Source organism: Callorhinus ursinus, unplaced genomic scaffold (assembly GCF_003265705.2).
Source record: "Callorhinus ursinus isolate GAN/ISIS: 27379988/994484 unplaced genomic scaffold, GSC_fseal_2.0 scaffold110, whole genome shotgun sequence".
Classification (NCBI taxonomy): Eukaryota; Metazoa; Chordata; class Mammalia; order Carnivora; family Otariidae; genus Callorhinus; species Callorhinus ursinus.
The window spans coordinates 1,401,351-1,414,518 of NW_027397172.1; the positions used below are offsets into that span (position 1 = coordinate 1,401,351).

General features: G+C 53.5%; 1 protein-coding gene and 1 non-coding gene across 2 annotated transcripts; one reads left to right on the forward strand and one right to left on the reverse strand.

Annotated features, from left to right (window-relative positions):
- Nucleotides 1-1,517: 1,517 nt before the first annotated feature.
- Nucleotides 1,518-2,369, forward strand: MIF (macrophage migration inhibitory factor). Its single transcript, XM_025857300.2, has 3 exons — nucleotides 1,518-1,741; nucleotides 1,918-2,090; nucleotides 2,181-2,369. The coding sequence occupies exons 1-3, from the start codon at nucleotides 1,634-1,636 to the stop codon at nucleotides 2,245-2,247; spliced, it is 348 nt and encodes a 115-aa protein (XP_025713085.1). The 5' UTR covers nucleotides 1,518-1,633; the 3' UTR covers nucleotides 2,248-2,369.
- Nucleotides 2,370-9,015: 6,646 nt separating this feature from the next.
- Nucleotides 9,016-9,088, reverse strand: TRNAE-CUC (transfer RNA glutamic acid (anticodon CUC)). Its single transcript has one exon. It is a non-coding gene; the product is annotated as a tRNA-Glu (tRNA).
- Between the last annotated feature and the right edge of the window lie 4,080 nt (nucleotides 9,089-13,168).

A 13,168-nucleotide genomic window follows, 5' to 3' on the forward strand; every position in this document is an offset into this window, starting at 1 on the left:
GGTGGGGAAACTGAGTCTCAGACAGATTAGTGAGGTGTCCAAGCTAGTACGGGGTGGGACGGGGAATGAGATCACCTCCCCAGATGCCCTTCTAGAAAGATAGCACTGACTGCTACTGGGGAGGGTCAGAGTAAATGATAAATAGCTCGGAGGCTGTCCGGATCAGAGAAGACTGCCCCAGGCTACAGAAATAACCTGAAATTTGCAGTGGCTCACCTACAGGGGCATCGCCCGTGTTTGCTGGTCTGGATCCATCTCCGCACATTCCACCATCTCAGAGAACCAGGTGCTGGCTCTTGAATCTTCTGCCTGGAGTCACGCTTATCCCTGCTGTTCACATTTCATTGGGCCAGGCAAGTCATATGGCCAGATCTGCTGCCGGGGGTGGGGGGTGGGAGGCAGAGAAATAGACTCTTCCCCCAGGAAGAGCAGTCTACCATGGTGTTATCAGAGTCCACGCTAGGCCAAAGGTGAAGCCAGCTAACTTAAACTAAGATGGTGGTGGTGAGAGGGGCTGGGATCGGGGTGGGGGGGGGGCAGAGAAGGGAGGTTAAGGGCAACAGTGGAGGGAAGCACATTTCACTGGCAGGCCAACAGGTGTGGGAGGAAAAGTCTCACACTTGATTTGCACACAGGGAACAGGAAGTGCCAAATTGCCTACTGAACCTGGAGGAGGGCCCCGGGCTGGACATGGCATGGAGTGCATCAGACCATCAATGGTAAGGGAGCCCTGGGCGTAAAGTGTGAGAGTGAGGAGGGAGGTAGCCTGGGGCCCAGCCGGAGGAAGCAACACTTGCAGGTTATTTGCACAACCGGGCCATGGGACCTACTTGATTGGATGCTGGCTGGTCCCACAGGCACGAGTGGCCTTGCTATTATCACATGGCCATAGTCAAGGCCAGTGTGTGCTGTGCCCCCTTAACCAGATAGCACCTGCCAAATGCCAAGGAGAGCTCTGTGCCCCCTCCAGAACCCGAGAGAGATCTGCTCCCCAACACAGCACCCTGACCAGCGGGGCTCCTCAGAGGGGGAGTGGGTGGCCGCTTAGCCACAGGCCCTTCTGCCCAGTGATGGCAAGGCCTGCAGGCATGGCCAGGGCCCCAGTCCAGCCACTGCTCTCTCCTCTTCCTGCCGGGTCATGGCTATCTTCATTCATCCATTCGTTCATTCAGCCAATATTTACTCTGTGTCCCTTGTATGCTTGGCACCCACTAGATGCCCCCGAGCAGACGTGAGAAACATGAGTGACTAAATGGCAGGACTAACAAAGAAACGAAAGATAGGCAGATTTCTGGCCGCCGCGGGGAAAACGGCTTTCAGAGGGTGCGTGGGGCCGGGACACAACGCGCGGGGGAGGGGGGGGCAGTCGTCCGCTGGTGATGACGTCACCAGTCGGAAGGCGGCTGCGGCCGCACAGGGGCGGGGCCTCTGCCTGCGGTGGCGCCACCAGTCGGAAGAGACCCGCAGTCGCACGGAGGCGTAGCCTCGCCGGCGGTCGCGACGCAGGAGGCGGGGCCGCGGCCGCCCTAGGGGGCGGTACCGCGCGGCGGTCACGTAGCTCAGGTTCCCGGGCTGCTGCCGGGCGCGCGTCGGTTAGTTCCTGTGCGCCGGTCCCCGCCGCTTCTCCGCCAGCATGCCGATGTTCGTGGTGAACACCAACGTCCCCCGCGCCTCCGTGCCGGACGGGCTCCTTTCCGAGCTCACTCAGCAGCTGGCGCAGGCCACCGGCAAGCCGGCTCAGGTTTGCCGGGAGCGAACAGGGCGAGGGGGTGCCGGCCGGACGAGGTGGTCCCGGGCTGGGGGGCGGGGGAGGCGACTCCGGGTTGAGGCTGTGGACGGGGAAGGGACGGGGTGGGGGGTTGCCCGGGGCCCGGCGAGGTCTCTCGGGCCGCCTGACGGCACCCCCTCTCCCCACAGTACATCGCGGTGCACGTGGTCTCAGACCAGCTCATGGCCTTCGGCGGCTCAAGTGAGCCGTGCGCGCTCTGCAGTCTGCACAGCATCGGCAAGATCGGAGGCGCGCAGAACCGCTCCTACAGCAAGCTGCTGTGCGGCCTGCTGGCCGAGCGCCTGCGCGTCAGCCCGGATAGGTGGGTGGGGCGGCGGGGGTCACCGAGAGGCGCGGGGGGGGGGGGGGGGGGGGCCCGCAACCCCCTGAGCCTGGCTTCCACGCCCCGCAGGATTTACATCAACTACTACGACATGAACGCGGCCAACGTGGGCTGGAACGGCTCCACCTTCGCGTGAAGACCACGCCTGCCCGACCCGACCTGCACCAGGCCCTGCCACCCCGCAATAGTATGCCCACTTCGCCCCCCCCCCAGCGACCTCCACCCCCAAGTCGAGATAAATAAACGGTTTGGAGGCTGCATCTGCCTCGGGCTTCCTTGGCTTTCGGAGGAGTGGGTGCAGGGCTGGGACAGTGACCTGGGAACCGAGGCCGGGAGGGTTGCCCCCTTGGAATCTACTGTTACGGTCCTTTCTCCTAGTTTTGCCCCGTCAGAGGCCCCAGCCTTGATTGGCATCCTGCCCGGGGCCACAGACCCAGAAATCAGACTAAAATCGGAGCCTCCCATTCAACTTGAAGCTTTGCCCTCCCAGGGCAGGCTCCTGATTCTGCCCTTGCCCGGAACCCAGAGTTGAATCCATTCCCGCCCACAGGGGCAAGGCAACCACGTGGGCTCCTGCTGGCTGGCTGGGGAAGAAGAGTGGGAGGTAGAGGTGGGGATCAAAATCTGATTGGCCTGAGGGGTTGGAGAGTCCCTTGGTCTGGACCTTTCTCCCAGCGCCACCATCCTCCATCTTCCAGATGGGTACAGGGTACCTGGGAGAGAAAGCCTTCCCCGCTGTGCCACAGGGTCAAACCCTGCTAGGCTGATGCCCTAGTTTCTTGACCTAGAAAGTCCCGTTGTTTTGGAACTTTGGGACAGTTTTCCAGTGGGGATGGGGAGGTGCACAGGAGACAGTCGGTGGTTATACTGCCCTGTCTGCCCCAGAATCTGGGCTCTGGTCTCCTCAGGCACCCAGGTCACCACCACAGCAGTTCCTGGAGACAAGACGTGACCTATAGTTTTGGTGCCATTCATGTTTACCGAACAATGGCTCTGGAAAGCCTTCAGGTGTTAGTCAACCCTGCAGTGGAAGGTCCTGGCCATGGGGGCACTGTCAACAACAAAATCAGTATCAAGGCACAATGTGCCGGGAGTCTAACTGGTCCTAGGGCCCTCCAGCCAAGGGCAGGGGCTCCCCTGTGGGGGTGGGTGACAGGGCAGTGGGCAATTCTGCGCCCACACTTGGGCTGTAGGGGCCTCAGCTTCCTTGCTGCTTCCCAGAGCAGGTGCCCTTGCACTAGAACGCCTTGGTAGCCTACAGCGTGAGAGGCTCCATGGGCCCTGGCAGCAGCTCCTTCCAAGTGAGCCCCAGCTACTAGCCCTGGGAATTCATGTGCCTGAAGCTGGCCCAGGTCAGCCAGGGAGGACCAGCTCAACCCTTCCTGCACTGCCTGGCCTGTGGGAGAAGTCAAGTTCATTTCACCTGCTTGCACAGGGAGGGGGCTCCTCTGCCTACATGAAACCCCATTCCTGGGGTCTCAGGAGAGGTGGGGGCCTCACTTCTGGACTCCTGCTGGCTCTGCGCCTTTGGAACCCCTTGCTCTTTCTTGCTCAGCCTCTAGTAGACCAGCTTATCTTAGATGGAAGATGGTTTTTAATTTTTTTTTTAAGATTTTATTTATTTATTTGACAGAGACAGCGAGAGCAGGAACACAAGCAGGGGGAGTGGGAGAGGGAGAAGCAGGCTTCCCGCTGAGCAGGGAGCCCGATGTGGGACTCGATCCCAGGACCCTGGGATCATGACCTGAGCCGAAGGCAGACGTTTAACGACTGAGCCACCCAGGCGCCCGAAGATGGTTTTTTAAAAACACTGAATTTAAGTGAATTTGCTTTCGAAAGTTGAGGGGCTCTGGGGGAAAGGGTTGCTGCTGGGCCAAGCCTTTGGAGGCTGTTACTGCCCTTCTGACATTGGGACTGAGGAACAGGCCTGCCTTTTGAGCCACAGGTGGTGACGGGCCGCCTTGTGTGTGTAGAGAGGCCTGGGGCGTGCGGTGGCCACGGGCTCCTTCCTTGAGATGGCTATCAGTGGTCCAGCCCCTGCAGCACTCACCATCCCTGCATGAGTCACCTCTGCGGCATCACCATGAACATCACTGTGCCCATCCCAGGCTTGAAGCCAAAGACATACTTGTCCTCTGATTACGGCAACCTCAGAACAACCCAGGCCCCAGGGCTATGGAGCCCAGTCAGCCGGCACTTCACACGGGGATCTACTCCCTCCCTCCCTCCCTCTCCCATCAGGGAATTTTTGGCAGTTTGTCCTCTTGAGCTAGCCCATCCTCACTTACCAGCTTGCTAGTCGAGATGCTTAAGGACTGCTCTGCTTCTCAGTCTAGGTCTGGGGGGTGGGGGTGGGGGGTAGTCTCCCCTTCAACCCCATGTCAACTCAGGCCTAGGTAGCAAGGATTTATTTCCAGAGAATAGTAGTAGTGATGGTTGGGGCCACGTTTCAAAAGAGGAAGGAAAGTCGGTTCAAGGGAATCTGGAAGGGTGTTTGCCCATCTTTGGGGGTGGAGAGGGGATGCTCCTCTTCCACAAAGATCCTCTGAGGGTCTTGACCCAGCTCCCTCAGTGAAAGGGCTGGGGAGCCCCATATCTGTGTCCATGCAGGGTTGGGGGTGGAAGGATGGTGGCATGGCTCCAGCTAAAGCCAGAAGGTCTCCTGCCTGGCTTGTGAGCTGGGGCCTCCATGGGTCTGAGCACCTGCTGCTCCCACCCCAGCCCTGGCCTTTGTCACAAGCCCTCAGCTCCCATGTGACCCCTGCTCCCAACGCAGAACCTTTTTCCTCTGCTGGCTGTGTGCAGACCTGCCATTTGTGTCTGCTTCTCAGATTCTGCACCATAGCTGGTCAGGAGAGCGCAGGGGCATGGGTCTCCACGAGTATGGAGCCCAACTCCCTCATTTCACAGATGAGGACATCGACCCCAGCTGGCCTGGCCACCTCCCAGGATTCAGCCACACGTTACCCCTAGTACTCCCAGTTAGGGCTCACCTTGTGGTCTCACATGAGCAATGGGGGTCTCCCAGGGCTGAAGGTGCAGACAAGACAGTCTGGGCTTCCGCTCTGTTTGGGAAGGCCAAAGCCCACAACCAGGAGGGCTGAGCACAGCCTGCTGCCCCCACCCCACCCCCAAGAAACTGGGGAGTGTCAGGCTGAGGCCAACTGGGGCATCAAGGCAGTGGCTCCCTGGAATCCATGGAAAAGGTGGGGCATCTATGAGTCAGGAACCCCCTTGTTTGGCCCTGCCCACCACGCTCCCAAGTTCCCTGGAACCGGCAATGCCCCTTAATGCCAAGAAAGGCTATGGCTACATCCCATTCAAGCCATATCCTGCCCCCCCTCAACCCAGTCATGCCCTGCCCAGCCCCCTTTATTCCAAAGTGTGGGCTCCGGTGCCCACTAAGCAGCCTGTCCCTTCCTTAAACCCCAGTGGCTGCCCCAGGGCATCCTTGAAAAAAGCTGCAGAAACTCATTTCCAAATAATACGTCAAAGTGAAGTGTGGAACAGAATGGGGGCGGCGGTGTCCACAATAGCCAAACTGTGGAAAGAGCCAAGATGCCCATCGACAGATGAATGGATAAAGAAGATGTGGTATATATACACAATGGAATATTATGCAGCCATCAAAAGGAACGAGATCTTGCCATTTGCAACGACGTGGATGGAACTGGAGGGTGTTATGCTGAGTGAAATAAGTCAATCAGAGAAAGACATGTATCACATGACCTCACTGATATGAGGAATTCTTAATCTCAGGAAACAAACTGAGTGTTACTGGAGTGGTGGGGGTGTGGGAGGGATGGGGTGGCTGGGTGATAGACATTGGGGAGGGTATGTGCTACGGTGAGCGCTGTGAATTGTGCAAGACTGTTGAATCACAGATCTGTACTTCTGAAACAAATAACGCAACATATTTTAAAGAAAAAAGAAAAAGAAGAAGATAACAGGAGAGGAAGAAAAGGGGAGTATGTCAGAGGGGGAGACGAACCATGAGAGATGATGGACTCTGAAAAACAAACTGAGGGTTCTAGAGGGTAGGGGGGTGGGGGGATGGGTTAGCCTGGTGATGGGTATTGAGGAGGGCACGTTCTGCATGGAGCACTGGGTGTTATGAACAAACAATGAATCATGGAACACTGCATCAAAAACTAATGATGTAATATATGGTGATTAACATAACAATAAAAAATTAAAAAAAAAAAAAGAATGGGGGCGGCGGGACACAGACTGCCTCCTGCTCTCCATCATCCCTCCAGTGGTACCATGTCATCTGCCAATAAAAACCTGACTGTCCTCAGCCACTGTTTTCGAGAGAAGGCCGGCCCTGACAGCCTCCGACCTCACCTTGCAGGTGCTGTTCCTTCTGCATGGAATGCCTGTCCCATCTGCCCACTTTGAGCCCCACGCCATGACTTTCTGGAAGGAAGCCCTCCCTGAAGCCACCCAGTGCAGGATGACACCAAGGCCCCTCCGCTTCGGCCTAGGCCTTGTGAGCTGGGGTTTCTCTTCCTGTATCCCCCAGCAGCCTGTGCGCATGGCGAGGTGGTGGCCCCTAGCTCTGACTTTTGGGCCCATGCCGCAGGAGCCTCTCAGAGCTGGTCTGTTCTGGAGAGCCGGGCAATGCAGGCTTTCTCCCCAGCCTCCCATCCTGTCACCCCCACCCCCACCCCCACATGCCTTCATTGCAGAGCCCCCACTGCTCCCTCCCCCAGCCTCAGGAGACCCCTGCCCTCAGGGCCACCTCCCCTCTCTCCACCACTTTTGGGAGCCAGGGCTAGGCGAAGGGGCAAGGTTAGCAGGTAGCCTATGCCTGGACTTGGGTCTTGATAAATTGTGAAGCCCCTTCCTTGGGTGGGCAGAGAAAAGACCAGGGGGTGTGGGCAGGTATCTTCAAGGTAGGCCCCATCCAGAGCTTGGAGGTGCCCATGGGGAAGGAGGGGGTAGGGCTGAAAGGGGGCAGGGCACATGGCCTCTGCAGGAATAGGAATGCAGCTGAAATGTTCACTGTGGACTCCAGCCCACACCGAGGGGCCCACCAACCACAGGAGCTGGTGGGTCAGACCATGGGGCTTACCCTACTGCCTCGAAAGCACTAAGTAGAAATAGTGCAGTTTTCTGGGGGAGGTCAGTTGACCGCCCCCCTTCCCCAGAGATTAGGAGGTTTCCAACGTTTCTGGGCTACTATCTTCCTTGACTTCTTGCCCCATTGGGCAACTAAGTGTTGGCCCCCAAAACTGTGTTTCTGTAAAGCTTTCTCTTGCCGGCCCAGCTCCCTTCCCAGCTGAGCGGTTGCTAAACCAGATCCCAACCCTCCAGGCTTCCCAGAGAGAATTCCAGAACTAGGGTGAAGGGGGAGGGGAGGGGTGTGGCACAATGCAGACCCACCAGCCATTTGCCCAGATTTCCCCTCCTTGTTAAGTGAGCCCACCTCTCTTCTGTGTTTGAAGGGCACAAAAAAGAGACAAAAAGCTGTGAGTTTTCGGAAATTGGCTCTGTCCCCTTGCTCCTGGAACCTGAGTCTCCCGTCTCGGAACAATGGGGTCTGGCCTCAATATGCCCATAGGTCTAACACCGAAGACAGGGCTCCAAATCCAAAAGCTACAAGTGAGAAGTCTCAGGCCCCTTGTTTCCCTATGACTGCATCCCCCACCCCAATGACCGGTTTCCTGTGTACCTAATTTTATTCTCATTTTAATCAGTGATATCTTTACAGGGCTCCAATTCAAAGCATTCCAAGGATCCCCAGAGAGAAGGCTCCCTCCCACTCCCTCCCTCCACAGGATTAGCCTCTCAGAACCTCTCCCCCATATTTTCTGCATGTGCAAGCAAATATGCATAACATCTCCTTCCAGTGGTAGCATATCCTAGGCTAGTTTTGCACTTTACTTTTCTTTTTCTTACACTTGAAAATTTATGTTAGTACCTGAAGAATCTCCAGGATTCCCTTGTTTAGGGCCAGCCACAATTCCTTTCAACTAGTCTCTGTCCTGAACGGTTAGGCTGTTTCCAGCCTTCCATTCTCAGCTCTGATATACTGAACTGAACATGTGTAAGTATATCTGTAGGATAGGCTCCTGGAAGTAGAGTCGTCTGGCCAAGGGCAATGCTGTTTTAATATGACCTGACGTCCTGCTTAGAGGTGGGGCTTCTGGTACCACCCAGCTGGGTGAGGGAGGCTCTCCCAATCCAGGTTTTGACTTTGGGCCACCTGATGGGGAAAATGCTTTTCTCTCCAGCCAGATGGTTTTAATTTACCTCTTACTATGAAGTTGAGCTTCCTTTCACAGTGTCAGTGGTCATTCCCTTTTCCTTTTCTGGGGACTAAGTCAAATCCTCAAGCCCATTTTCCCACGGGATTGGTTTTTTTTGTTTGTTTTAAAGCTCTTTATATATTAGAGAAATTAACCCATTGTCATGAGTTGCACATATTTTTCCCAGGTTGTCATCTGGATTTTGACTCTGGGTCGACGCAGGAGACACATTGCTTATCAGCCTAGTCTGGGGATTTATGTCACTCCTGGGTTTTCCCCACTCCATGATTATCAAACTAATTTGCCCTGGTTTCTTTCAAGACGTCATGTAAACTTGTTTTCACATTGATGTTCTTGCTTCTGGAATTTCCCCTGTGTCAGGTCTGAGGTATGGCTCCATCTATTTTTTTTTTTAATTTTTTAAATTTATTTATTAGAGAGAGAGAGAATGAGAGATAGCACGAGAGGGAAGAGGGTCAGAGGGAGAAGCAGACCCCCCGCCGAGCAGGGAGCACGATGTGGGACTCGATCCCGGGACTCCAAGATCACGACCCGAGCCGAAGGCAGTCGCCCAACCAACTGAGCCACCCAGGCGCCCCACTCCATCTATTTTTTTAATCTTTTTTTTTTTTTTTTTCAAGTGGGCTCCATGCCCAAGGTGGGGCTTGAACTCACCACCCTGAGATTGAGAGTCACATGCTCTACCGACTGAGCCAGCCAGGTGCCCCTGATCCATCTTCACTATAGCCACACCTACCTGTCTGTCCCCTCACCATCTGCTAAATTATCCAACTTACCCCACTGATGAAATGCCACTTTTTTTCCTAATGAAATCTGCTTTGTACTTGGGTACAAAAGCTTTCGATTCTGTTTCCCTGAGGAGTCCGCTGGATTTCCTTTGTAACAGATGGAGCTTGTTTGCAGACTGCCCGGCACCTGGGAGGGGAAATCTTATCCTGACCCTCCCAGGGCCCTCCCTCCTCCAGCTCCGCCCCAGTGCCCTCAGTTTCCCCCACAGCCTGCCTTCCCACCTGCCAAATGTCCACCTTTCTTTTTTTTTTTTTTTTTAAGATTTTATTTCACAGAGAGACACAGCGAGAGAGGGAACACAAGCAGGGGGGGTGGGAGAGCGAGAGGCAGGCTTCCCGCTGAGCAGGGAGCCCGATGCGGGGCTCGATGCGGGGCTCGATGCGGGGCTCGATCCCAGGACCCTGGGATCATGACCCGAGCCGAAGGCAGACGCTTAACGACTGAGCCACCCAGGCGCCCCAAATGTCCACCTTTCTTGCTGTCTTGGAGGGACTTTGCCCATTGTGTCCATTAGACAGCCTGCAAGAGCACAAGGACCTCAGATGTCCAGAGGATCATGTGGACAAAGTGTTCTCACAACACGTGGATGCTGTCAGCAATAAACAAAAAAGCTACAACAAATTCCAAAGTTTTCGACTTGGCTTATGAATTAGGAACTCTGGCAGGTGCCAGATTCCTCCTCCCTTATGCCAGCAGGGGAGGCAATGCCCATCTACAATGGTTATTTTAACATATGATCCTCAAAGATGGTATGAATTTCAAAGTGTCCTGGACCTTCTCGAAGATAGGGAAAAAAAACAATGTGACAGTCAGGACCTCTACAAAGAAGAAAATCGGGTGGAACTCTGTCAGAACCTTCCAGGTTTTCTTCAGGACAACACTTGACTTCAGATAGTGAGTGTCCTCTTTTGCTCTCTGAGAACTCAGAAGATAATATTCTTGGCTTATAAAATAAGGCCATTTCCATCTTGTTCAGAGAGAATTGAAAAGACCCTTTGGACTGAATTCCTTTCGACTCTTAAAATTCTGGCGAATACCCAGACTTCCACTCCAACATTGGGTCTGGAGGGAAAGGGGAACCCGGAGCCAGACCCCTTCCAGGGAGCACTGAGCTTTGGAGAAGAATGTGACTGAATCCACCAGCCAGAAGGTGGAGCTGATGAAGATCAGGTGACATTGCTCCTGAGCGTCCTGTTTGGGGAGCCAGACTGAAGAGAAAAGACAAGAGGAAGCAGCCAGATAAGAGGTGGACGAAGCTTCCCCTCAACCTTCTGCATTCAGACCGTAACTTGGAATGCCTAGTCCTCTCGGACAACACACAAACAGGGGACAACACACAAGCAGGGCCATAAAGCTTTATGACAAGAGGTGAGTGGCTCTGAGCCTTTGAACCCCATCCATCCACAAGGCTTCTCCTCTAACAGCAAAGTACGAATGAGAGTTGTGTACCAAGAAAGGTTCTGGAAAGGAGCCAGCCCTGTTTCCAGGAATAAATCCTTCAGTGTTGGGGTGATTCTTTAGTGAGTTGCCGCCAGTCAAAACAAAACATAGCTATACGAGGCAGAAAGTTCAGTCCTTGCAGTCCCTCTATTGCCATTTCAAAGTGTAGAGAAGGATCACCTGTGTGTTGACTGAAGGATGCCGGTGATCATGAGTGGATTTAAAAAAAGCCAAAGAGGGCGCCTGGGTGGCTCAGATGGTTAAGCATCTGCCTTCGGCTCAGGTCATGATCCCGAGGTCCTGGGATCGAGTCCCGCATCGGGCTCCCTGCTCCTTGGGAGCCTGCTTCTCCCTCTGCTTCTCTCTCTCTCTCTCTCCCCCCCTCTGTCTCTCATGAATAAATAAATAAAATCTTAAAAAAATAAAAAAAGCCAAAGAAGGACATGAGAGAAGGGTGTGAATTTATACAAGTTTAACATCTTGAGCCCACGAGGAGTTACTATAATAACGTATTTACCAGACAAGCAAGACAAAGAATATTTAGAATATGTGCATTGAGTATTGATGCAGAAACGGACATTTTTCAGAATAAGATATGACTTTACAGATATCAGATAGACGAGGACTTCATACATAGAAAGAAGATGGGTTGGAGGTGGGGTAAAGGAAACACGTGAACAATTGGCGAATAAGTTGCCCTGTCCCTAGGAATAAACCCCAGATGTACAGATTTCTAGAAAACAGACACACTGGGGGTCACTGAAGGGCTAAATAAAATGGAGGGACCATTTATTGTAACGATGTGACTTCTCCCCAGTCTGGTTTATGACTCACAGTCCCACTAGAAATGCCCACATTTCAATGGAATTTGAGAACCCAATTCTACCATTTACATGTGAATTCAAGGGACCAATAGGAGCCAAAACATTTTCTTGAAGAAGACAAGGTGGGAGGACTTGCTTTCCCCATAACAAGGTTTGTTATCGAGTTCCAGAGTTCTGTAATCAAGGCAAAGTGAAATCAGCATGGGGGCAGACAACCAACCAATGGAAAGAAGAGAAATCCCAGAAGCAGAGCTCTCCACACATATAAGGACCCGATACGTGATCAAGGCCGCACTGAGGTCTATGTGAAGGGAAGCATTGTTCAATTATGGGGGCTTGGCAGGTGACTGCCACACCACACGGGCAGAAAGATCAGACTGGATCCTATTTCACATCCACACACAAATCAGCTCTCCGTGAAATAAAAGCCATAAAGAAAAGATCACAACAACCTTAAAGGATCGTATAAGAGAACATCATCTTACTGATTCCTTAAATGAGATACACAAAGCACGCGTGATTAAGGAAAAGACGGACACCTTTGACCTTATATTAGTAAAACACCATGAACAGAAGGAAAAGCCACGCCAGCTTTTGCAACTCATGTGATTGACAAAGGGCTCATAGCCAGAAGATATTTTTTTAAACTCCTACAATAGACAACCAATAGACAACCCAATAAAAAATTAGCAAAAGACTTTAGCGGTCACTTCACAAAGCAGAATATCCAAATGGAAAAGGTGCTTGACCTCAGTAGAAGACAGGGACATGTGATGGAGGCCACTGCAAGATACCACTAACCGCCCATCGCGGTGGCTATAATTAATACGCCCACAGTCCCACTCCTGGGTATATATACTGTAAAGAAACTCGTATCTGGACACCAGATGTCCACCAAGAATAGAATGGATAAATAAGTTGTGGTATATTTATGTGCCGGAATACGACGCAGCAGTGAAACAGGTAAGCAATTGTTACACATATCACCACGGATGAGTCTCACAAGCATAGGATGTTGAGCAAAAGATGCAAGATACAGTTAATACGAGCTCATTTATTTAAAGTTCAAAAATAGGGAATGCCAGACTTCGTGGTTCAGACGTCGGCGCCTTGTGGGTGAAGCTGTGATGGAGGTCAGGAGACCGTCCCCGTCACAGTCAAGGACGGTGGTGTCCCCGAGGAGGAGGGAGGGCGGAGACTGGCGCGGGCGCATGCGCGGCGGTATTTTTTTCCTTGTTCTCATTCTCACAAGTGTCTGTGTTGCATTTGTTAAACTGTTATGCATTTTTCTGTGTGTATGTTGTACTTCGATCATTGCGCACACACACAGAACAGAGGGAAGAACACGGCCAGCATACCAGACAGAGGTGCCGCCCAACAGCTGCATCCCTCTGAGACCTTGTCCCCACTGCGTGCCATGCCAAGGGCTGCCCCCACTTCGCTGCCGTCTCCCCGGCCCTCCCCCAGCCTCCCTGAGCTTCTTGCTACTGGTGTTCCTGCTAGGGTTCAGGGGGCTCTGCCCCCTCGTCTCCTCACGTTTCCCTGTGAGCTTTTTCCATCCTTGGAGAAACCCTCCAGGACCCCCTCTGCACCCCTGAACTGCCCGGCTTGGCCCTCCTGGGCCTGCTCCGCAGTGTGCCTGCCCTCCGGCACATGCCAGGACTGCCCCAGCTGCCGCGCCGCAGAGAGGCCCCGAGGTGGGACTTGGAAGAAGACAGTGTTCTGTTTA

Excerpts from the sequence above, each read along its gene's own strand:
- MIF (XM_025857300.2), top strand. The coding sequence starts at position 1,634 with ATGCCGATGTTCGTGGTGAACACCAACGTCCCCCGCGCCTCCGTGCCG. Across the intron at positions 1,742-1,917 it reads CCACCGGCAAGCCGGCTCAG|TACATCGCGGTGCACGTGGT; the intron begins GTTTGCCGGGAG and ends CTCTCCCCACAG. Across the intron at positions 2,091-2,180 it reads CTGCGCGTCAGCCCGGATAG|GATTTACATCAACTACTACG; the intron begins GTGGGTGGGGCG and ends CACGCCCCGCAG.